The following is a 25523-nucleotide window of genomic DNA, read 5'->3' as shown; positions in this document are numbered from 1 at the left end:
AGCTCCACCCGCTCGGCTCTGCCCCGGAGCGGCGGGGCGGGCACGCGCGGTGGGCAGCGCGCACTCCGGGGCGAACCGCAAAAAGCCCGCAAAGCCTTGCCGGCTGGGGGTCGACGTAGGGGGGGGGCGCGACCAAGGAGGCAGGAGGTCCCAGGGCGGGAAGACTAATTCCCGGCGTAGAGGGGCGGGCCCGTTGGCCGCGCGGGGCACCCCAGATGCCTTCTCCAGCGCGCACCCTCCCCGCCGCCTGGGGCTTCGGGTCCCTGCCCCGCCGCCCTCATGCTCCCTCCCCCTGCACCCGTAGACGTGCTCCTGTCGGCCGAGGTGAGCGGCGGGGACCGCCTGGACTGTGTGAAAGCCAGCGACCAGTGCCTGAAAGAGCAGAGCTGCAGCACCAAGTACCGCACGCTGAGGCAGTGCGTGGCGGGCAAGGAGACCAACTTCAGCCTGACATCGGGCCTGGAGGCCAAGGACGAGTGCCGCAGTGCCATGGAGGCCCTCAAGCAGAAGTCTCTGTACAACTGCCGCTGCAAGCGGGGTATGAAGAAGGAGAAGAACTGCCTGCGCATCTACTGGAGCATGTACCAGAGCCTGCAGGGTACGCGCCCGCCGTCCTCGCCCCCCGCCCCTCCCCCCTCGAAGGCAGGCGGGCCCCTCGGCCGGGTCCCGCTGACCTCATCCTCGACTCAATTCTCCCCAGCTGCAGAATGAGGACCTTTCATTGGCCCCCAGGGACAGCGGCAGCTGGTGTTTGCTGCCTCCGAGCAGCATTGTTGGGGCCTGGTTGTTGGAAAACCCATGAGGGGGTGGCGGACATCCCCGGCACCCCCCAACTCCCCACCCCCCCACCCCCCGCCCGCCCCGACCTCTCTGAAAACCTGGTCAGAGCATCCGAGCAGGAGCCTGTTAAGGGACTTGGCAGGAACTCCCCACTTCTCTCAGAGGAGAGCTGGCTTCAGAGAATAATAATACAAAGACTTGCCCTGAATCGTGTCTGGACTTTTCTCCCCTTTCTTCTTCCTTTCTGTCTATTCAGACCTAAGGTAAAGAATTAAGGATAAAAGGTCCGGTAGAATCTGTTCTATCTTAACCCCCTGCAAACTTGATCAAAGGCAGATGTGTGAAACACCATTGGTCATCTTAGATCCGCTGAGTCTTGGACCAGCTGGTGTGGTTCAGACCCCGGTTAACACAGAAGTGGTTTGAGGGGAAAAAGGACCACTTGTCACAACCATCCAGTCCAGTGGGGATTTGGGGGTCCTTGTGTGCCAGAGGTGTCTGAGGTTTGTAAGTCTAACACAAGCTTCAGTGCATTCATTCTCCATGGAGACTCACACCAAGAATTTGTAACAAACAGATTTGACCTCAGGCACTACTTCTTCCAGAACCTATGAATGAAAACCTATTTCAAAGACTAATTATTGACTAGCCAGCATACAGGCTCTCTGACTACATGTCATGCTTAAGAGCAAAGAAATGGGGGCCTCTTTTGGGTCACCTTTCTTCCATTGGCTCCTGGAGGCACGCTGGGCTGGTGACATCACTGGTTTCTTCCTCTCTTATTTCATTCCTTTGCAAAGAGTGGGAGAGTTTTCTGGCAAGATCAGGCGGGGTTGCTCTTCCGTGTTTTCATGGCACTCTTGGGAGAGCGAGGACAACAGAGGCAGAGGGAAGGAAAAATATCCATAGCCAAGTAGATGCCTTTGAGATCCTTGAAAGTTTCAGCATCATTTCGTTACACAATCATAGCATACTTAGAATTTCGATTCAGTAACAACAACTCTCTGAAATAGGCCTGTTTTCCAGATCTCAGCCCAGGCATTCTGTTGTTTTTAGGAAATGATCTGCTCGAAGAGTCCCCTTATGAGCCAGTTAACAGCAGATTGTCTGATATATTCCGGGTGGTCCCTTTCATACCAGGTAAGCAGATTCATGCCTCCACTCTGAGGCCTTTGCCTGCTTGCGATCCATTGGCTTGCATTCGCTTTGGCTCTCAGAGAGTGTGTAAGTAGACAGTGGAATGGCACAGCGTTTCTGGGAAATTAGAAATAGGATGATGATAATGAAGAGGCAGAATGCCTACAGATGATTGTGTGACTTGAAAGTAATTCTAAATGAAGTAATGTGGTGTGGTGATTTGAAAGAGGTTGGAGGGAGGTGATTTGGTTGAATTTTTTTCACAGTGAAATATGATTGGCTAGCTCTTAGGTAGAGAGTGCTTCTCCCGTCTGTAGGTGGCAATCATATTCCCTTCTTGCTACATACCATTCACAGTGCCTCCCAGCAAAGGGATCACCTTAAATGATGCCACTTACTTTTCGAGACTTCTGAAGATAATCTTAGATTGTTGAAGAATTTCGGATGGACTCACTTCTCTGCCTTTGATTTAGACGATTAAGCTCTACCATTTGTTAGCAATGCTATTTTTCATTTTTTCTGATCAAGTGTGGGCATGTATAAAAGAATGTATTAGTGCCCCAGTGGCCCCTTTAAAAAGTGGTCTCATTACCCAGGATTTGTCTTGTCTCCTTTTGCAGCTCTACGTTTGTGTTGGAAGTGAACTTAGTTTTAGAATTAAGTTTTTCATAACCCTGGCATTCAGACAGCCCCATAAATAACGAGCAAGGTAGTAATTTCTCTTAATGACATACGTACAGATCCCAGACTGATGTCTTTAATTGTTTATAGTTAAGACATTTTCTCAAATGTATACAGCCGTCACTGACTGTATGTTTTCTTGGTGGTTACATATGGTGGTTAATGTTGAATTCTATGCAATGGCGGTTTGTTACTGGTGAGAGTGTTCTGGTTTCTAATGTTTCTAAACGTTTTCTGTTTTCCTGCAGAAAGCCATAGAAAGCCAAGTATGTAAATACTGATATTATGTGTGGGTGTATTTTACATACATTCATTTATTCACAAACTTTTGTTGAGCACCTACTACGTTCTAGTTGTTGAGGTTTTGGCATGAGCCAGACAGATCTCGTCCCTGCCCTCATGAATCTTAGAGACAGCCAGCAGCTGGCATTTATTAAGCGCCTCTTATATGTGAGGCACTGTGTTAAGAGCTTTCTATCATGAACTTAGGTTCACAGTCTTCATGGTCATCTTACGTGTTATTATTTCCACTTTAGGAGTGAAGCAATAGAAGCGGTGTGAAGTTAGGGAACCAGCCCAAGACCACAAAGCTCATGATTAGTGATACCAGAACTTAAACTCAGATGTGTCTGATTCTAGGCTTTTGTAATATCCGCCCCTTGCTGCTCAGGGTTCGGTCTTTTGCCCAGTGGCATGGACATCGTGTGGGAGTTGGTTACAAGTCTGGGGTCTCTGGCTCTATCCCAGACCTCCTGAATCAGAATTTGCACTTTAAGAAAATCCCTGCGCTGGGTGCTTCATATAAACATGAGGCTTGAGAAGCATTCCTCTACATTATTCTCTGTGTGTGTGTGTGTGTGTGTGTGTGTGTGTGTGTTGATTCAGAGGAAAAGTAGGGGGGGAGTGGTGTGTGCGGGCGCACACATACATTTTGGGATAAGATGTAGGGCTATAGGTTTAGCATCAGAGGCATTCATATATTATCCAAATAATGCCAGTAATCCCACTCCAAGTCCCTTCTAATGCGCCATGTCCCCTCGGCCCTGCTAAGGCAGTGTCTGGCACTGGCAGAAAGAGTCACGGACACAGCTGGGCTCTCGTGGAAGCAAGTCTGTAGGAGCTGGGGTGGGATGTGGCACATGGCGTACCAGGCGCGAACCTGGCCTTCCTAGTGCTTTGAAGAACAGTGCCTCTTGCCTGCACCTACCCCGTGGAAGCCTTACTCCTTAGTCTTTGTAAGGATGCTTGGGGGCGTATGAACCTCCCTGGGGACAGTAGGAGTGAGGAGGTGGGCTAAGAGGGAGGCTCATTTGGGTTTTAATCTCGGAGCTGCTGTAGACTGTAGGACTTCAGCAAACTCATTTTCCCTCTCAGGGTCTCTCTTTGCTTAGTATCATGCGACCATTGGAGTAACTGACCTCTAGTCCTAACAGCTCATGATTCTGGTGGAAGATTGAAGTCACCTCCGGAACCCATTCACTGTGCTCTTCAATGGTGTTTTCAATCCTTCATTCATTCTACACTTAAAATGACTTGGTCGTTCCCAGATACCACTGGGTTGTCTGAATTTCTTTTATGAATTGCGGGAATTCTTCTGCATGGACCAAGTTTCGCTTGTTCATTTTCTTGGATCCCTTTCTCAGCCAGGTTGCTTTTCATAGCAGATATGAATTTGAGTTTGTGAGACCTGTCCTGCTGAGAACCCAGGAGTCATAATGAATTAATCAGAGGCAGGAAGCCTTGTCAGGAGCTAGGTTTTATATCTCAAGGGCATTGAATTTGGGTTCCAGTGCTAATGAGCTTTGACCTCTGACAGTGACCGTGTCCCCTGAGTGGGCATAGGGAAGCCAAATGGAATCTTGAGAGGCTTTAAGTCATTGAATAATGCATATGATCCAGTTTGGCATTTGTAAGATAGAGAGGGACAGAACAGCAGGATGATGAATGTTGCTTTCATGGCTTGAATCTGAGTTTCTAGAACATCTCTTCTGTCTTGAAAATCCCTCTGACAAAACCAGGACAACAGGGCCTCTGCCTTTTACAGATATGGTAGCAATCAGAGTTTCCATATTTGGGTTTCTTCGCCCAATGTGAGGAGAATGTTTATCCACGTACATTAAGTGTGAGCTGAATTGTCTCACTGAACAAGACATGTTTGACGTTCTTGTGTTTCCATTTTCTTTGGACTCCTCAAACCCACAGCCATCTTTGCCATTGTTTACTTGATCACCAATTAAAGGGTCATGTTGATGTGCCATCAGTGGCCTGGCAGGAACAAGGAAGGGAAGAAAATAAGATAGAGTCGAAAACCTGTCATCTCTGGTCTGAAGCCTGCGTTGTAGGAGAGAAATCAGATAGCCTAGTGAGATGAGAACTAGGGAATTGCAGTGGGAAGTTGGAAGGACAGCCCTTGTGGAAATGTGTTGGTGGACGCATTTGGCCTTGAAAGGACTTTTAAGGGCTCAAGGAGGTGCCTTCGTTGTGAGTTGATGCTAGTGTGGTTTTTACAGGGACGGAGCAGACAATGAGTGGGAGTGCACAAAGGCAAGAGGGGCCAGTGCCAAAGGACGTGGAGAGGAAACGACACGGAGAAGTGACTCGGGAGCCAAGGCAGAGCCATGTGGGCACACCGAGGCCCAGAGGACAGAGCAACTATGTGTGCTTCACATCTGTCACAGCTCTCTGCTCTTTAATCTCACCTTTTCATCTTCATGAAAGTTCTAGAAGCACCAAATAGTAAATAGTGTTTTGAAAGGGAGGTGAACCTGTTGGCCCTGCTTTTGGACTCACTGGAGGGGGAGAGCAAGATAACAAATTTCGAAGGTGCAGCCAGTGCTAAGAAAAGCCTGAGGATGGAAGGTCAGAGGGGGATATAAGTGCCTCTATGGCAGCAAGAGAAAAACAGGGATTCAGGGTCTAAACGTATTGACTGGAGTTTGGATTTTTTGTAGAGAAGAGTCAAGAGACACCAGGCGTTTCTCAAATATAACCAAAGCCGATGGTATTGCAAACGGGAGACAAGGTAGATGTGGGGAAAGAGCGCTCTTAGGATTTGGACCTGCTGACTCTTGTTTGGGGAAGGACAAAGGTCTAGCTCTCTGGCCCTGTCATCATTTCCTGCCGGGTCCCAGGAGTGGCTTACACCTTCCCAGGAAGCCTTAGGATCTTCACATTGGTTCCCATGTACTTGGGCATCTGTTGCTTCAGGAGGAGATGCTCCTAAACACTCTTTTGAGTACGGCTCCTTTGTTCTTGAATGCTGCTATGAATAATTTGCCATGTCTCGCATTTCTGTTTTAATGTGCCATCATATTTATCTCAGTATGAAAAAGAAGCTTTCTTAAAACTTTTACATGCTGAAGAAGAATCTTATAAGGTCCTGTGCTATCTTGTGAAATCAGGACAAAAGAGAGGTATTTGTAAATACCAACTACTGGGGTGGATGGTGGGTGGCCCTTTGCTTTCCGCTCAGCGGTCCGAAATAACTCTAATCACATTTTGCCAATAGTTTAGAACCCCTGCCATTCCTTGTTGCCTGCTCGGGTGTCTGGGAAACTCCTTAGGAGGCCTGCTTGTGCCTGCCCTTTTTCTGCAAACCCTATCACCTCCTCCCCACTCAAGCACAGGCACAATCCATTCCGCAGGTATTTTATGTGCATCCACTGTTTTGTGCCTTTGCACGTGCTCCGACTTCTCTGTTAGTTCCTCGACACTTCCATCTAGTTTCGGCTCTGTGGGCCATGCTGGAATTCCCCCAGACAGGCACTTCCTCTCCGGACTCTTTTATGCCGCGTTTTGCTCTTGCCTTGATGATAGCTGGTCATCACAGTGTATGGCGCAGACTGATGTCTGTGTCTGTCTTTCCCGCTGGAAAAGTTAGGCACCTGTTTGTTATGCCGAGTGTCCGCTCAGCATGGAGCATTCTTCCTGGTTCTGAGTAGCCATTTTGTTAACCATGGATGTCGGAATATCAGAGAAGGGCGTTAGAGATCTAGTCTGACTTTCTGCTTTTACAGAATTGAAGCTCAGAGAGGGGAAGTGGTTTGGTCAGGGCCACACTGCTGGAGGCTGGCCTCTAGGACCTTTGCCAGGACATGGCAATGCCTTTAGGGGAGGCCAGGGTTGGCCTCTTTCTGTTCTGCATGCTTTCTGGACCAACCGCATCCATTCCTGGGAGGAAAGCTACCACTTAGACTGACGACTCAGAATCGTTTCTCCAACTCCAGCCTCTCCAGAGCTCTCAACCAACATTTCCAGCTGAGTCCTGGACAACTCCATCTGGAAGTATCTCAGTGACTTCAAACCCCGCACATCCAAGATGGATCTCACCATCTCTCCCCTTGGCTCCTTACACCCTTCTCTCTCCGACTCTCCTGTCTTACATGTGACATTGGCTAAGCTGTAGGCTTTGGGGTTACTGCCACCCCGTCTGCTGTTCTCATTCTTCAGCCATACCCATCACCCCGTCTTTTGCAGTCCATCTGCTGTCTTTTGAATTGTTCTCCTCTCTCCATTCCCTAAATATACTCATCTTGCACTTGAACTTTACGTTGACCTTCTTACTGTGTCAAGTTCCTCTTGATTCAACCTAACCTCCTCATTGGCAGGCCTTATCTTAGCACCATGGTAACTGGTATGAACTATCTGGCTTCAGTTTTACTCCATAGATCCTTCCACTAATGGACCTTCCACCTCACTGCAGCTACCCTGTGTCCAAACAAGCCAAGTGACCACCTGATGTCCCACCAGTGCCCTGGGCAGCTTCGTGACTCCACACCTCTGTGTGTCCCGGTGTAGAGAATGAACACGTGCTCTGGGGCCCGCCGGCCTGGGCCTGGGTGCATCCTAGCCCTGCCACTCACTTCGTCTTGGTCACACCACTTGAGCTTACTGTACCTCAGGTTCCTTGGATATAGAATGAGATGAAGGTTATTACCTTTTAGGTTCTTGTGGCCTTGAAGATGCTGTATATAAAATACTCGCAGTACCTGAAGCATCGTCGGTCCCCAGGAAGTCTCAGCCACTTTCAGTGCGGTGCCAAGGTCATGTTAGTTGTCGGCTTGCTCCTTACTCCAAGACACGGGGACTCTCTTCAGCAGACCTTGTTCCCTGGTCGTGGAGCAGCGATTCTGTGTCTTGAAAAGGATGTCCATCCCAAGCCTTCAAGAAAGCTGCTCATAAACTACCTTGGACAAAAATGAAAAATCTATGCTTTATCTAAAGGGCCCTGGAGGAAAGTCCTGGCTCTTAATAACTCTGTCTGCGTCTTACCTTCCCTTTGGGAAGGGTCTTCCTTATTCCCCCTGAATCCCCCTGTTCCTCTGGGGCCCTGTTTTTATGCTCTTGGGTCAGAGGTGAGTGCGCTGCAGGCCGTGGTCACCCGCAGTGGGGGCTCTTCCTGTGTTTAAGGATTCTCGTGATCAGCTTTCCCTTCTCAGCTTGACTGATTCCCATTCTTCTAACCTCTGCTCATAAATCTGCTCTCCAACGCCCCTCATAGCGGGAGGAATTACTGCTCTCTGGGAAGGGCATGCCTTAACCCTGGGAGATGCGTCCGTCCCCACAGGCTCTGCTGAGTACACTTATATTTCACTTTCGCGGGCCATGACTTGGTTTTTATTTTCTCTCTCTCTTAGTCCCTCAGTAACTCATTTTTTTTTTTTGGTAGAATAACAAGAAATTACAAATAGGTAAAAGAGGAAAAGGAATTTAAGTGAGCCTTAGTCACAGCTCCTAAAGATAACCACTTGTAAACATGTTGATATGAAACTTTCCAGAATTTTTTCCCTTTAAATGTGAATATATATGTAGGTTTATATACACATATATATACACATAGGTCTTATTATTATTTTTTTTTACAAAAATAAAGTCATAGACTACGCATACTTTCTTGTTACCTGCATGTTGACCTGAGGAATGTGTGTCTTGTATCACTGATCACTCCCAAAGGCAAATTTTATTACTTAGATTAACTGTCAACCTCGAGAAGTTTCATGAAGAGAGCTAGCAGGTCACTCCAGTGTCTAGATGCTCATGGCCAAGGCCTGAATGTTCCAGTGAGGGAGATGAAGCTAGCCAAATGTTTTTGCATAGCATGACCATAGGTCCAGTCCCGGAAGAGGGGAGATAAAACATCAGTGAGTGACAGGTAATTGCATGAACTGAAGATTGTTACAAGGTACAACATTATTTATAGCCAATAGGTCTGTCCGCATTCCTTCTCCTTAGTCCTTGGAAGTGTTTCTTTCTGCCATCTCTTAATTTTCTGCTGTCCAAGCTTGTTCTTTCCACAAGATGTTCTTTCTTGGTTCTCTGGGATATAGTACTGAATTCGCAAAAGAAGGTGTCAAATCAGGATTGTTTGGTCCAGGGGGTATAGTTCAAGAGTCAGGAGGCTGGTGTTCTGTTTCCAGCTTTCTCCCTTATTGGCCAGATGACCTTGGGCAAGTGTCTGCCCTTTCTGAAAGGTAGCCATTCCTTTGATAAAATGAGAGCAGCGGACTAGACTGATCTTTAACGTATTTTCCTTCCTTTTCTAAGGGCCTGCATATTGAATCCTGAATTGTTCTGGGGCTGACTGTTTTTCTTTGCAGCGATTCCTTCATACCAAAGACACTTTTGATCTTGGTATATGTATTTCTCATATTACTAGCACTTATAAGCAATGGCTTATGCAATCTATACTTTACTTGAGCCAGAATGTGTTTAAAGCATCTCATTTGAATATATGGAAGAAGATGAAACAAAATAACAAGCAAGTAAGTGGGAAAAAGAGGGACAAGGGGAAAACAAGATAGGAAAGAGAAAAATGAAGCCAGGAGTGAGTTCTGTAGACATGAAGCACATCATAAGATTACATTTAAACAAATTAAATCATCAGAAGGGCCGTGTTTGTTTTACAGAGGGATAAATAAAATCCCAGGATTGTAGATGCAGTAGGACTTTTGGAGGTCATTCTCAGCCAGTCCCTTTATTTCACTGATAAGAAACCTGAGAGTTCCATAAATTTCTAGGGCAGTAGAACATAAATTGTGCAGGACAGTGATGACAAGTAAAATTAGGTGTGTGTTTGTTTTTAAATTGATATTCGAAACTCTCCACGTCCTGGCATTTCCCCACCTCCTTTATATGGTCCTTCTCCTGCTCAGGTCTGTGCACCTGTTCCGATGCCACACTTGGTTTTTCCACAGTTACGGTGAGAGCCTCGGCCCCTGGCTTTCGTGCAGGGGGGTCATTGTCTGTTGTTTTGGAATTGTTTCAGATTAAGAGTTAATTACTAAGTCTCTGTTTGGCAACAGGAACCGTAGCCGGAAGGTTAATTTCATATTTTTTTGGCCCCCTTCAGAGTTGTCTGCAAGGGAAAGTGAGAAATTATTTTTTGCTGTAAGCTCTCCCTGCCTTCAGATTAAAAAAAAAATTAATCTTTCATCTGGAATTTTTTGTTGAAGAAGCTAACCACTTCCCGTAATTTAGAGACTCAGCTAGCTGGGTCAGTGATGAAAACGAATGTGTGATTTGCATAAGGGGCTAATTTATTATGTCCCCTGGGCATTTCTTTCATCTCTTTCCATTCTAATTAATGTTCTAAGAGGTTCTATCACCATATCAGAAATTAGGGGTGAAAGCAGCCATTGTTAACCTTTATTCTTATGATTTTTTATCTTCTGTGATCTTTTTACCATTTTCTTTTCATATCCAAGAATTTACGTAGCTCAGGCTGGGGAGTGTGCGGAGAGGAGGTTTTGGGGGCTGTGCTCTTCCACAATCTTTATTCAAACAGTAGGTTGTTGTAAAAAATAAAAATGACTCAGGATAGCTCTCCAACGGCAGAGGAATTTGCCAAACATACAGAAGGGCACAGCCATGGGGCAGAATTGTTTCTAAATTCGAGCCTTCTAAAACATCTATAAACATGTATATGCACACAGAGAGATAGAGATATATTTGTACATCTGCCCGTGTGTGTCTGCGTGTATTAATAGCGTGTGCGTGAATGTGGTTATCTATATTATTAAACATTTCGCCTCCAAAAGATCTTCCTTGACATGTGTCTCAGTTGGTTCTGGCTGTGACAAAGGCAGCTGTGTGTGAGAGAGTGTGACACAGCTGAGGAAAGGCAAGAGAACAAGCAATTTCTTCGAAAATCAATTGCAATTTACTCCTACTAAATTGGCCCAAGGTCCGCCCCGTCCAAGCATTAGCATATGACAGACTTTTAATCATTTGGTCAAATGGCCTATTTTTGGTCAAACCACAGTTCCCTCAGGGATTCTGCGCATCACTACCAGAGCTCTGTGATCTCCAGACCTACACTTTTTTTTTCTTTTTTTAATGTAGAGGTGAGTGTGGGGAGAGGAGTGCCCCTGAGGAGTCCCAGCTGAGTGCCCTGCACCGCCCAGAGTATTCATGGGTTAGTTCCTTTCGGTTCCCCACTGCACTAAACAGTAGGCAGGTAGGTATTATCTCTGATTTCTGAAGAAGAGACCCGGCTTCAGAGAGGCTGAGTAGCTTTCCCAAGGCCACACCGCCCATGAGTGGAAGACTGCCAATTTGCATCTCGTTCCTGTCTCCTTCTGCTGTTACGTGATGAACTTTTAAACACAGACCTGCATCCTTTATTAAGGTGAAGAAATCCAGCTGCTTCTCTCCCTTCTTTAATCCCCAGCGTTTCCCCCTCAGTCTTCCACCTTAAAACACTGTTCGACAAAGGGCCTCTAAAGTTGAAACAAGCCCATCTCTATTATTTTAATATTTATCCCTGCGTTCTGTTGGGCTCTTAATTGACAACTGAAATCCAGAACACGCACGCTATTAAAACCATTCCTGCGGAACTGCAGAAATATTAACCAAAGAAGCAATTTCTGGATTGTATCTCTTTTTCATTTCAGTGTGAGATGGAAGGCTTCTAAACTAGAGCAGAATGCCTAGGGCCATTTTTTGTCATGTTGTCATATAAATAGCATTACACAGTGGTAAAGAAAGGAATACATAGTTTAGTCCCACTTTAAGGTGACCTAATATGCTATTCATTTGTCTTCCAACATGCTGGTACCACTTTCCTTTACGTCCCTCTGAATGGCCTAAGAAGCACCATGCCGGCTGTTATTTCTATTACCCTTTGCACATTATCGTTTGGAATACAGTTAATAATGTATGAAAATAAGTATTGATTGCATTCTTTGTAGGAACAGGCCCACAGGTTTCTTAAAGCCCATGTTTATGAAATGTTTCATTGATCCCTGTTACTATGAGTTTCAAATAAACTCTTGATGCAGAAGATACCAGGAAACCCATGAATTCTGGGGAGCCCTCGTTGGAACCACTGCTTTCTTGTGCCCTTCAAGGTAGTAAGTGGCATTTGAAGGGGAAAAGGAGTGACCGGACTGGAACTCGAACCGTATTCCCAATGAAATGTCAAGAGAATTAAAAATAATAACTACAACAGCTGTGAGAGGTAATGAACTAAGCATTTCACATGGAATGATTGTGCCGGCCTTGGTCAATGGTAGGTACTATCTTAGCCCCACTTGACGGATAAGGAAACTGAGGTCCAAATAAGAAACTTGTGTAGAGGTACACACCTAGGACTTGGTTGAGCCACATTCTCTTCCAGGAATTCTGGCTTCAAAACCCAGGCTATAGCACCTATTTGCAAATATGCAACAGGAGAGATAGTCTGAGAAAGTTAAGTGCACAGACTGCGTGAAAGATTATGAGGCACTTTGTACTGACTGACAGAGGGAGAGAGAGATAGACACAGAGATAGAATCTAATACATATATTTATTTTAGGATAAAGGGAAGAGTTGGTCAGTGTCTGTGATCTCTGTTAATTTTCAGTATTTCCGTGTGATGGAATGACATTTCTGCCAAACTCCCTCATCAGAGGGAGGGCTATTCACCTGACTTGATAGAGTTGTGGATACAAGGTTTGCTGAAGGTGACTTGGGGCGGGGTTTTGAGGAATGGATAGGAGTTTGGTAAGGAAAGATGATTGGGGAGGGTATTCTAAGCAGAGGCAACTACATGGACAAAGGCATGCAGTGTCTAGGGTGCTAGTGCTAGGTTGCTTGCTACGGCTGGAGCACAGGGTACAAGCCATGGTGAGAGAAGAGCTGGGGAGAGAGGCAGGTTCGCCACACTCCGGGCCTTGGCCTTTGTCTCAGTGGAACAGGAGAAAGATGATGGCTACTTTATCTCAGCATCGCTGCATTTTTAGGTTGGATCATCTGACATTGCCATTTTTTGTAGGTCAGCATGGCAGAAAAGCCAAAATCGCATATGGTTTGACTTAGTATAGTTCTGTGTCGTAAAAGCATACACTGGGCTCTGGATGCTTCTAGACTAGAATATGACATGGGCCTGTTAGGAAGAGTAACTTCTTATCACACAAGGCACCACCTCTGGGGAAGTAAACAATAAGGCCAGGAGCCCTGTGCTATTAGCCTCAGATTCTGGTACCTTCTTGAGGGGAAGATGCCCAAGGCTCCGGAATGCTAAGACCGAGTACACACAGCTTCCCATCCAGATGCCAACGGCGGGCAGAGGGGCAGGAGTCAAGGAGGCCTCCTGGAGCTCACAGGTGGGCCTGGGACGGTGGGCGGGGGCGCCTGTGGAGCGGATGACAGCAGCGCAGGCAGGTGCCAAGAGGAACGAATGCAGGAGGCAGGGTGGTCTGGAGCCAGGTCTTGAAGGGCCTTACTGATTGTGGTGGGAGAGAATGTCACTGAAAATTATTCCTTATGTGTTGAGTTGCCCGGCCAGTAAAAGGAGGCCTCTCCTGGTGGGCGGTGGGAATGTGACAGTCTGGGACCCCTGGGAGGAAGGAGTCCCTGCCTGCCTCCTCCCCATCCCAACCCCAGTGCCGCCCTCGGCCCTGGGCTCAGGACAGCCTCCTGCCTTTTCCCGTGTGGCCATTGGCTCAGGCTGTCTTCCTGGCTGGGAGGCGTGGTCCTCCCAGCTTCTCTGTGGCCCTTTTAAACCCCCGTGGGGAGTACCTGTTTGGAGGACTCGACACACGGGCTTGTGTTTTCATCTGTTTTCTATCTACGATTTTATTCTTCTGGCTCCATGTTTTTCTATATACGGTTTTAGTCTTCTGGCTCCCTAATCGTGTGTCTCACTTGGCTGTTTTCTGCAGCAAATTCTCAACTTGCTTCAGAACATTTTGCAAGAGAGTGTCTGAATAAGATCTCAAAGATCCTAAATGCAGGGAGCTGTCTTAATTGAAAGAGATGCCTTCTCACCCCAGGGCACGCCTGGTGAGGGAAGGATCGAGGAGGGCCGGCCGCCAGTAATTACTGCAGCTCACAGAGTTGGTTCTGAGGAAGTGACTGAACTCTCTCCTGTGTCCTTTCTTGAGCCCAGGGTGTGTTGATGACATTGTTTTCAAGCTATTGTTGGAGTGGGAACAGGGAGAGATGGTGCTGCCCCTTTTGGCTGTAACTGATCTCTGGGTAGGAACGCACCCAGAGCTGGGCAGCACTTTCCCACATGAAGAATCGCCAGGCGGACCATCTGCATTCATTCCAGAGATTGGGGTGGGACTCGGGAGGGGCCGGAGATGAGGTCCTGATGATCCTGGGAGATTATGGAATGTCTAAGAGCAGAGGCAAAGAGCAAAAGTCTGGGGGTTGAGTACACCCAGATCTGAGCTCCACATTCCAGCACTTACTAGTTGTGGGGGCATGGGTAAAGAGTTGCTTACTCTGTTCTAGGTTCTGTGTCTGCAAATGGGGATGATAATAGGATCCAATTCATAGGGTTATTGGAGGCAATACTTAGGAAGAGTGCTCGGAAGTGCCCAGTAAATGGGGGCTGAGTGACTGCCAGTCTCTGCCTTTAATGTGCACACTCACTCCTTTCTTCCTCCGCTCCCAATTTATTACCATGAAACAAGAATGGTAGATTATTTGAGTTGATGTAGATCTCTTCTGCTCTGAAGAAACAAAAATGACAAAGAGAAAAAGGAGAGGGAGACTTCAGTAGCCATCCCTGAAATGAAGATCACTAATTCAGTTCAGTCTAAAGCATGGATTATCTACTCTGAAATAACAGTACTCGCCTTCTTGGGAACTCTCTGTGCCTGGCACTGTGCTAGCTTATGGGGACGTGGTGGAGAACCAGAAAGTTCAGAGCAGAATGAAGTCCTGTGGAGGGAGAGAGGAGGAGAAGGAAAGGCAAAAGGAACTAGATGGTAGAAAGAAAATTCTAGAAGCAGTGTCTCCTGGGGTGTGGGGATGTGGGGAGTGATTCCAGGAGAGCTGAGACACGCTGGTGGGAAAAGAAAAGGTGTTCACCCAGCACAGAAAGTTTATATTGGATATGCTAACCCTGTGTTGAGTGGATGTGAGTGTGGTGAAAACCTAGTGGGTTTTTTTTAATTATTATTTTCAAGGATGTTTAAAAAATGTATTGTTTGCAAACAAAGTAAAAACAGTCGAAGCATTGTTTTCTATTAGCAGTATAGGGTTCACTGGCTATGGGTACTTTTTCATTCTTGTCTTTGAAATTGTAATTTTAAAAGATGAGGCATTTCATATTCAAGAGTTTCCTTTGTCTGAAATAAATTATTCATTTCTACCCAGTTTCAGAAACAATGAGCATAATACTTAATGCATCACAATTAAGCGGGTGTAGTTTCATATAAAATTATGTTCGGTGCATTTTGGTGGCAAAGCAGTGTATCCTATATCTTGTTGACATTTTGTTCCTCATAAGCAAAACATAAAGATTAGAGACTCAGAAATGCGTTTTCTTTCCTCTCCTGGTGGAGGAGGGGTAACTTTAGACCTAAGCAGTCTCATTTTTGACGTTTCCCAGCTGTTGGTGGCTACCTCGCTCTGCAGAGAAAGTGAAGTTCCTGTTCTGTATGGTGCATGGAGTCAGGTGAGGGTCAGACATCTTGATCACCACCCCTTCATCTAGTGCCCTCCGTCTGGATTTGAGATCTCTCTGGAATCCTCTCCCAGAAGGGCATTGCCTGGGAATGACTTACTTTTGGGTTTGGTGGCAGCTGCTTTTTCAATGCTGGCGGGTTTGTCACGTGTACCTCGACCAAGGATCTGGCTCTTGGAGCACTCTTCTTGGGACAAGGTCTCCTTACGACAACAGACACTGCCAGCTAAGAGCGAGCTCTCCAGAATAAGCCTCTTCAGGTTTGAAGGTCGAGCTGTGATGGCCCCCAGGCATGTTTCTGAGATGCCTCCTCCTCCAGTCCCAGCCCAGAGGTCAGAGTCAAAGCTGGCCGTGGTTTTCAGGGAGCAGTTGTGAAGACATTAATTGTGAAATGCCTGCTGGCTGCCCAGCAGGAGGGTGCGAGATCCCTTCATAGGTTATTTCATTTAGTCCTCACAACAGCCCAGAGTATTGGCTCGGAATGGGGGTGGGGAGGATCAGTCACAGTTTACATAAGAAGAAACCAAAAACTCAGAGAAGTCAAATGGTGTGTCTGAGGGCACACAGCTAGTTGGTGGAAGATCCTAAACTCCAGCCAGGTTTATCTTCTCCGAAGGCCTAGCTCCTTGCATGTTACTCTGTTTGTTGCCTGTTGGATTCTTAGGTCAAGACCAAAAGCAACAAATACAAGATGGATTCTCAGCTACCTGTGGTCCAAGCACTAGTTTGTATTTGAATGGGGAAAATGACAGCTTTCTAATTTTAGGGAGATTTAGGAAGAGGTCTCTGCACTTGGCCAGAAGTTTTCCCAGAGGCTTTCCTGTTCTTGACCCTGGTTTAATTTGTTGAGTGCCCACCATGAGTGGTGGGACTGACCTTGGGCCACCAAGGTTATGGGTGCTCTCGCGGTCTTGGCTTTCATTGATGTGCTGGTGCTGCGCTGAGTCCTTTGCTTTGACCATATTCCTTGCGTGGGGTTCAGAGGACCCTGTGGTCTGTACTCTCTTTTTTAGAATATATCCATCCAACTGCTTGCTGGGATAGTTCCATCAAGACTTTCTGGTGAGAAGTCTGGCAAGTTCCCTATTAAGCTTGCCTTCTCTCTTTGACCTGGGGGGTGAGGAGGAGGCCTGTGGGCATCTGAGGGAGGTGTTTTTCTATTCTGGAGGGAGAAGTGTTGTGGTGGAAATGCCTGGAAAGAATGTGGATTTGGAGTCAGGCCTGGGTTTGCATCCGGGTTTCATCCGATCATGACTTAGGCAAGTATTTAATTTCTTTCTGCCTCAGTTTCTTGATTTGTCAGATGTAGATAATATCTACTCCGCAGAGTCACTGTGAGGTTGTGATCTCAGTGGTGTGTGTGTATAACACATTGTGTGGGGGCTTCAAAATGATAGAAGTTCTAATTTTTAATGCTCATTTATTTTTGAGAGAGAGAGAGAGTGGGGGAGGGGCAGAGAGCGTGTTGGACAGAGGATCTGTCAGCACAGAGCCTGATGTGGGGCTCAAACTCTTGAACTGTGAGATCATGACCTGAGCCAAAGTAGGACGCTTAACTGACTGAGCCACCCAGTCGCCCTTATAGAAATTCTCATTGAAAAGATGGAAGGCGCTCATTGGCCTCAAGACATTTCACTGCACTCGGGGAGGGCGTGTGTGAGCATGGACATGGCCCTTGTCCTGTCTTTCCAGCTGCTTCTGCAGACCCTCTTATGCATTAGTTGTTGCGATCTTGAGATGAATGATAGATGACCCACCACCTGTTTCCTCTTTGATACAGGGCGGCCACACCACATGGTATGTGCCCGCTGTGTGCCTCCCTAGTTATAATCTGCAGCCCTGCCTTATGGTTACTTAATTTTCCCCAGCGTCCCCGCAGCCCGGCAGAGCTGGTGCTCTGGCACCCTGAGCGGAGGGTCAGTCATTGACTTGTTCCTCCACACCCTCTCCCTTAATTAAGAGAAAGTGCAGCGTACACAGATAGACCTTCCAGAAAGGGCTCTTATGCAGCTCCAGCTGGCGCTCGGCTCATGTTGCGGTGTACCCTGGAGATGGAGGGAGGAAGAGGTATTGTGGGTTCACACGCAGGGTGAGCATCCTGCCTCGAATGCAGAATTTTCCTGCTAAGAGCAGGACCAAGCAACTTTTTAGATAAGCATTCTGATGTGGGCCAGAAATTCCGGGCAAATATTTATCCTAGATGTAAAACACTAAGTTAAATGTTGTTTAGAAAACCCCAAAATAGAAAAATTTATACTCAAGGTTTTATATTTGGTAATTGTAAAAAAAAAAAAAAAAAAAAAGCTTGTCTTGTTTTCCATTTCTTCTGAGCTGTCTCTTAGAATACAGAATGATGACAAATCAGTGGCCTCCCTGGCCTGCCCTTTCCAGCACCTTCCCCTTGATCATCCAGCCTTTATCTGTGTTCCCCTCAGACACATACCTCCCCCGCCGACCTGAATGACTGGTGATTTTGCTTTGCAAACCCTGACCATGGACGTGGCCCCATCTCAGTTGGAGGACCTCATGAGTCTCTACATGCTGAGCGTGGAGGCGGGTGTTGGCACATTTTCCTCCCCACCAGCTTTCCGCCCCACCAACTTAGTAATGGAATACCAGAGACTGTGGTGTTTAAACTCCCAGAGGACTGGCCCTGGGGACTTGAGAAATTCTTGGCGTGTGTCAGGTCCCTGGGTTTGAGTCTCTGAAGGTTCCGTTAAATAAGTTGCATTCTTTGGCTAGACCCTTCTGTTTCTCTTTGGCAAATCACGGTATGTGGGTCATACCAGTGGTCCTAACCTAGCAAGTTCTCATCGTTTCTGCTGTCGTTGTCCTGTGGGGGAGGGTCCGATACTCTGATAGCTGTCCCTGCCCTGGCTGTGTTGGTTGAGAATTGTGCACGCAACCGGATGACTTCCCCAGGAACTTTCTATTCTGACCTGCCATGGGCCCTTCCGTGCTTTGTCTGTTGGATGACTTCAACAGATCATCGATGAAACTTTGAAATTTTTAAAATACCAACAAATATTTACCAAGGCAACCTTTTGTGGGCTCGGCTTGGTGCTAGATCCTGAGGGCTTGGACATGGACAAGACAGATGAGGCCCCTGAACTCATGACGCTTACAGACTAGCAGAGGAGATGTAATGAATTAAAACAAGTGTTTTTTTATGGCAGTAAGTACTCTGAAGAAGACAGACCTTTGTGACAGCAAATGGAAAGGAAAGGGAAATCCCATTACACAAGGAAGTGGGAGGGAATCTGTGAGGAGGTGACTTTGCCGTGAGGCCTAAAGGTCATGGAAGAACTGACCACTCTCATCAGTGGCCGAAGTACATCATTAGAGCACAAAGGGCTCTAGGTGGGTAGAAGGCTGGTGCACTCTTCGTGAACAGGGATGCCAGGCTGCTGGGAACCCGTGTCTCTTTGTGAGTGATGATCACCTCTTGCTGCCCAGAGTAGGGGACCAGCGATGGGGTACAGGCCACCCCCAGCGGTTCCATCAGAGAGCTATGGCCAGAGGGGTTTGGTAGTGGGAGCAGTAAGAGGCTTCAGGGCCATTGCATCTGCCTTTGGGGATGCCCATGTCACTTATACAAAAAACATCCATGGCTGCATTCCCCCCCCCCCCGCATCTCCCCCTCCTGATGAGAAGAGAGCAGCTGTCTGAATCAGATGTAATGCCCAGTTCTCAGTATTCCCCAATGACCAGAAACCACCGGGGAGACCGAGTCGCGCATGCAAAGACAAAGGGCTTTATTATGGGTTCGAACTCAGACTCACAGACTTTTCCGGCGCAGTGGATCTGTGCTGTGAATCCCGAACAGGGGCTGAGCAGGGTTTTTATGGGGTTTGGGGAGGGGGAGTTACAAGAAATTGTGACATAGGTACAGTGATCTAGTCATTATTATACAATATTATTGACAGCAGATTGAACCATTCGCATTGTCTAGAGTGTTCGTTACTTTTGGCGGGATCCAATTACAACATTTAGAGTACCTTTAAAATCAACCAATTACAGGGCGAGCCTAGGGTCTTGTTCGGCGACTATCAGGTTAACTTTAACATTAGGTCACAGGGTCCTATCTAAAGTTTCCACCTGCAGGCCTCACCCTTAGGAATGTGGAGAGTGGTAGCTGGCCTTCCCTGATTGGGTGTTGCGAAGGTGGTCTCTCTTGCTCTAGGCAATGTGTAACTGCCTGTTAGTTTTGGGGAACTGAAACCTAGGCCTTCTAGATCAGAGGGGAAACTTAAAACCTGTCATGGAAGCTGTTTAGTTTAGACTCGTGTCCTTACACAGAGACTCTGTCTGGGTGTGTAACCAAAGTGAGCAGCTTTGTCTTGTTACCTTGAAAATGTAATTCTTCGGTGACGGATCTTTGTTGGGGGCTGGGTTCCTGTTCCCTGTCGATGTGTCTCTTTTTTGAAAAGACAATGCAGAGATAAATGATTATAGAATATTGGAGTTGAAGGAGTCTTTTATGATCACCAAGTCCAGGTCTTGGTTGATGCATGGATGACAGAACCGGAGACTGGAATGGTTAAGGGACGAACTGGTCTAGGAGCCGAGTCCCACACTTCTTTCTCCGCCCTCAGTAGGCATATGCAGAATGTCCAAGTAAAACAGGCCTGGGGGGTGGGGAGACTTGCAGGGGTGACGACTTTGTCCCTGAGGGCATCTGGACTGTCCTCTGAAAAGGAATTCTTAAATAACTGGCTCCCTGCCCACTTCTCTGGCCTCATCTTGTCTCATTCTTTTCCAGAAGACTGAGGAACTCTTCAGTCACTCTGCATTTTTTGCTGCCCCTCAAACACATCAAGCCTGTTCTGTCTCAGAGCCTTTGCTCTGGCTCCCCTCATTGTCTGGAATGTTCTTTCCTGTCATCTTCACTTGGCTGACTCATCCTTGCCATTTTCAACCAAGGCTTCCACAACCACCTAGCTAAGTATTCTCCCTTTCCCCATTCCTTATTATGTCTTCCTGTTTCATTTCCTCATAGGACTTACCACTATCCAGAACAGTTTTGTTGATTTGCTTGTCTATTTCTCTCACTAGAACGTCAAGTTGTATGAAAGCAAAGACCTCACCTTGTCTGCCTTGTTCACTTCTCGGGACCCAGCCCTAGGAAGCCACATAGTATACACTTGGCAAATATTTGTTGAATGAACACATGAATGAATACGCAGTGAGTGTGAGCCAGGTGGTGTTTCGTGCCAAGGGCTTATGAAATAGGTTAGAAGGGTCCACAGTCATGCTCTTAGAGAGCTTGTAGTCTTGTGGGACAGGTACGTCTGTTAGGATTCTTTCTTTTATGAATGCTGGAAAGCTTACCTCTAACGGGCTTGCCTAACAAAAGGAAATTGTTAGCTCTTGGAATTTATGATATATCCAGAGGTGGGGCAGGTTCCTGGCACTGTCCCCAAGAACATGACTTTGTTTTTTTTTTAATGTTTATTTATTTATTTTGAGAAGGGAGAGGGGAGAGGGGGAGAGAGAGAGAGAGAGAGAGAGAGAGAGAGAGAGAGAGAAAGGCATGTGTGTGCAACAGGGGGAGGGTCAAAGAGAGACAGGGAAAGAGAGAATCCCAAGGAGGTTCTGTGCTCTCTGTCCCATGAACCATAAGATCATGACCTGAGGTGAAATCAAGAGTCAGACACTTCACCCACTGAGCCACCCAGGTGCCCCAAGAACATGACTTGACCTTCAGTCTTGGATCATTTGTGTTAGGGTATCATCCTCAGGGTCAACTCTTCCTTGGAAGAGTGACACCTTCCAGAAGCTCCACACTTCTCCCTCAAGGTCACAAAAGGCCCTCAGCATTTCCAGACACCTCAGCCTCACACGGGCCATCCCTGACCAGGTACTTGGTGATAGAACAGTGGACAAAGTCAGATTGGCCCTGCCTTCACAGACCTATAGTTAGCTGGGGAGAGAGCCACACATATATAGAAAATCCCAAGTGTAGCAAGTACCCTCAGGAAGGGGCTCGTGGTGCTGTAAGAGCCTGGAATAGGGATCAGATGTGGTCTGGGTGGGAAAAGCACTCCAGGCAGGGGAAGGGCAAGGTCAGTGGTATGAAGGAGCAGGCCCTGGGGAAGGCCAGTGTGAGATGAGACTGAAGAGCTGGTCTCAGGCTGGGTAGGACTCCTGGGGAGGGGCAGGCCTGCACACTCAGTCTCTGTGCCCAAACATCTGAGTGTACTGTGGCAGGAACCATGGGGCTTGTGTGGTTTGCTCAGCCATTGTCATCATTGTCACAGTTGGGGACCAACTACACCCATCTGTGAAAAAGAAGCTTCTAGAACACAAGTGCTGGTGTACAAGGGATTTGATTCATTTACTTTTCAAAGACTGCTTCGTTCTTTTAGGCTGGCCCCTCCACTCTCCCAGCCTCAGCTGTGACCTGGGCTGACATGCATACCTTCCCACCAGTACTTTACAGCCTTGTTGGAGGCTTGCTTGAAATGACACGTGGCAAAATGCTTTGTGAACTTCAAGTTCAAAACAGGTTGCTTTTTGGTGTTGTTCTGATTTTCCTTCAACTGTGGGAAGAGATACAGATTCAAGACAGTTTGAAACAATGAGACCTAGAACTTTGGGGCCAGAAGGAGCCTGAGGGAGCTTTGGGTTAAACTGTCCAAGATGAGATGTGAACTGTTGAAGCTGTCTACCAGCTGGGGATTTGAGGTCCTCTCAAGGTCGGCTACCTCCCGTCCTCTGTGGGCAGCGCGTCCCCTCCATGCCCTTTAAGTCTCCTGGGGAATCAGTGGCTGTCCCCCTTCTCACCTGATCGGAGCAAACCTGGCATGCTCTAGGTGAAGCCCAGGTCTAGAGACTTTGGGGCACTTGGCCCCACCCTCACCATGGGAGAAAGGCAAAGCCTCGCCATCTTCTGACCACCGCAGAGACCCACTGTCTTCTTCTCCAGCTCTGTGGCTGCTCTCTGCTCTCCCCCTTCTCCCTCACTCCACCTGGACCATGTTTCAGAGGAGTGTAAGTCCATAGATCTGTCTGATTCAGCCTTTGAAACACACCATTGAATGCCCAATTTGCCTCATATATTTTTAAAAGGGAACTACTGTGGGACACCTGAGTGGCTCAGTTAAGTGTCCAGCTTTGGCTCAGGTCATGATCTTATGGTCCATGAGTTCAAGCCCCACAGTGGGCTCAGTGCTGACAGGTAAGATCCTGGGGCCTGCTTCCAATTCTGTCTCCCTCTGTCTCTGCACCTCTCCTGCTCAGGCTTTCTCTCTCTCTCTCAAAAATAAATATGAAAACAATTTTTTTTAAAAAAGGAACTACTGTAGGTAAAACTGAAGTCTATAAAAGCATCACTGAGGAGTTGATTAATTCTGCAAATTATTTTCTGAGCACCTTTTTTGAGCCCGACATTGTTCTCTCTGTTGAGAATACAGTGGGAACATGCCAGATAAAGGTCCTGCCCTCAAGGAGCCTCCTTCCTTCTGGAGGGGAGAAAGATGATAATGTGTAATGAAGACAAAGAGAGGAAGTTAGGGGTGGAGAGTAATAGAGGGTGGGCACTATTTTAAATAGTAGAAGCCCCCTCTGGGGAGACATTTGGCCAAAAGTCACAGTAAAATCTGGTGAAGAGCCTTTGAGGTTGAGAAGCAGCCAGTGGCCGGGACCAGTGGAGGTGGGTGGGCCAGGTGGGTCCAGGGAACAAGATGACAGGTCAGAATGCAGTGCAGTGAGTGGGGGTAGGAGAGCCAGTAAAAGGCTGGTCACCCATTGGCTGGCAGACTTTATGGGCCGTGATAAAGACTGGGATTTATTTCAGGTGTGATGAGAAGCTCTTGAAGAGACTAGAGGAATTTCCATAGGATAATAGCATAATCTTATCCATGTTTTAGAAATATCTTTGGATTGCAGGTCTTGGCTCTTGTAGGGCAAGAGAAGAAGCAGAAAACCTGATTAGAAGACTGTTGCAGCATCAGCTCCAGAGCCGATGGGACTTGCACTGCGTTGGTGATAAGCAGGTCCAGGCAGTGCCCCAGATGTACTGATGGAGGTTGGGTAGAGGGGTAAGAGAGAAAGAGGAGTCAGGGATGACTACGGGCCAGTTTTGGTGTTGTCATTTACCTGGTTGAATGATGGTTCCATTTTTTGAGGTGGGGAAGACCAGAGGTGAGTATTATTTTTGCATTGGGAGTTGAGGGTTTAGGCTTCTATTTTGGACACAGTAACTCTGAAATGCCTTTTGCTCTTCTGAGCAGATGTCTTCCTCTCTGCCTTTCTGGAATTCAGTAATCACGGAGCTATTGTTCACTCTGTCCATATTATGCTTTTACCACATAGGTATTTCCATGAATAGCATTCAACTCTGGATGGGCGTTTGGGTTAGTTCCTTGCTTTTGAGATTATAAATAATACCTCTCTGTGCCTATATGGGGGGATTTATCCTACAGAACTTCTGGGGTTTTTGGGCCATTCACATTTTTTGGGTAACAGTTTTATTGAGATATAATTCACGAATCATTCAAGGAGACATACAGTTTCACCTTGTTTTTAAATCCTCCAAAACGATATTTTGTTTTTAAGTAAATGAGCACATTTTCAAATTATTAACCTACCAAACCAGTTTCTCTGCTAATCCCTCTGGGTCGGTGTCCTTTTTGCAGATATGTATCTTTCTTTTTTAAAAAATATTTATTGGGGCACCTGGGTGGCTCAGTCGGTTAAGTGTCCAACATTGGCTCAGGTCACGATCTCACGGCTTGTGGGTTTGAGCCCCACATCAGGCTCTGTGCTGATAGCTCAGAGCCTGGAGCCTGTCTTTGGATTCTGTGTCTCCCTCCCTCTCTGACCCTCCCCTGCTCATGCTGTCTCTCTCCCTCTCTAAAATAAATAAAAACAGTAAAAAAAAATTTTTTTTTAAAATATTTATTTATTTTTGGGAGAGCAGAAGCAGGGGAGGGGCAGAGAGAGGGACAGAGGATCTGAAGCGGGCTCTCTGCTGACAGGCTGACAGCAATGAGCTTGATGTGGGGCTTGAACTCATGAAATGCGAGATCATGACCTGCGCTGAAGTCAGACGCTCAACCGACTGAGCCACCAAGGTGCCCTGCAGATGTGTATTTTTTAATAGTTACTTCGTCAAGTGTCTGTGCATAGTAATCATTGTCTTTATAAACATTTTCTTCTTGGAATTTCCAAGTCATAGACTGTAGTTTTTAGAACAGTTTTAGATCTACAAAAAATTGAGCAGATAGCACAGGGAGTCCACATGTATCTTCCTCCCTGACTCTTTCTTGAATCAGTGTGGTGCATTGTTACAATTAATGAGCCAGTATTGATACCTTATTTTTTTTTTTACCATAGTTTATTCTTTTTTTTTTCAATATTTTATTGTCAAGTTGTTTTCCATACAACACCCAGTGCTCTTCCCCATAAGTGCCCTCCACCATCACCACCACCTCTTTTCCCCCCTCCTCTTTCCCCTTCAACTCTCAGTTCATTTTCAGCTACCTTTCAGATACCTTATTATTAACTAAAGTGTGTGCTATACATTACCATTCCTCTTTATGCTGTTTGGTTCTGTGGGTTCTGACAAATGTAGAATGTCCTTTATCCACAGCTACAGTATCATACAGAATAGTCTAATTGCTCTAGAAACCATCTCTGCTCCATTGGTTTATCCATCCTTCTCCTGAGCCTTTGGCAACTACGGATCTTTTTACTGATTTCCTTCTGTAGTTTTGCCTTTTCCTGAATGGCATGTGGTTGGAATCATGCAGTCTTTCAGATTGCCTTCTTTCACTTAGCAATTCTACTTACGATTTATCCATATCTTTTCATGACTTAATAGCTCATTTCTTTCCATCACTGAACAACATCCCATCACTGTCTGGATGTACCACAGTTTGTTTATCCTCTGACCTCTTGAAGGATGTCTTCCTTCTAGCTTTAGTTGCTTTCAGTTTGTGGAGATTGTGAATAAAGCTGCTGTAAATATTTATGTTCAAATTTGTGTGTGTGTGGATATAAGTTTTCAACTAATTTTGGATA

At 46.6% G+C, this 25523-nt stretch overlaps 1 protein-coding gene across 7 annotated transcripts in view; it reads left to right on the top strand.

Moving 5' to 3' along the window:
- Positions 1–25523, top strand: part of GFRA1 (GDNF family receptor alpha 1) — a 212910-nt gene that overhangs the window by 2569 nt on the left and 184818 nt on the right. For all 7 annotated transcript variants that reach the window (XR_003905752.1, XM_029932644.1, XM_029932645.1 and 4 more), the window contains exons 3-4: positions 305–598; positions 1837–1920. Coding sequence is in view for 6 of the 7 variants with exons in the window: in XM_029932644.1 (XP_029788504.1) it covers positions 305–598; positions 1837–1920 (378 nt within the window). In the remaining variant the exon portion in view is untranslated. The remainder of the gene's footprint in view (positions 1–304; positions 599–1836; positions 1921–25523) is intronic.

Source organism: Suricata suricatta, chromosome 2 (assembly GCF_006229205.1).
Source record: "Suricata suricatta isolate VVHF042 chromosome 2, meerkat_22Aug2017_6uvM2_HiC, whole genome shotgun sequence".
NCBI classification, from domain to species: Eukaryota; Metazoa; Chordata; class Mammalia; order Carnivora; family Herpestidae; genus Suricata; species Suricata suricatta.
This window is presented reverse-complemented; position numbering and strand designations above follow the sequence as displayed.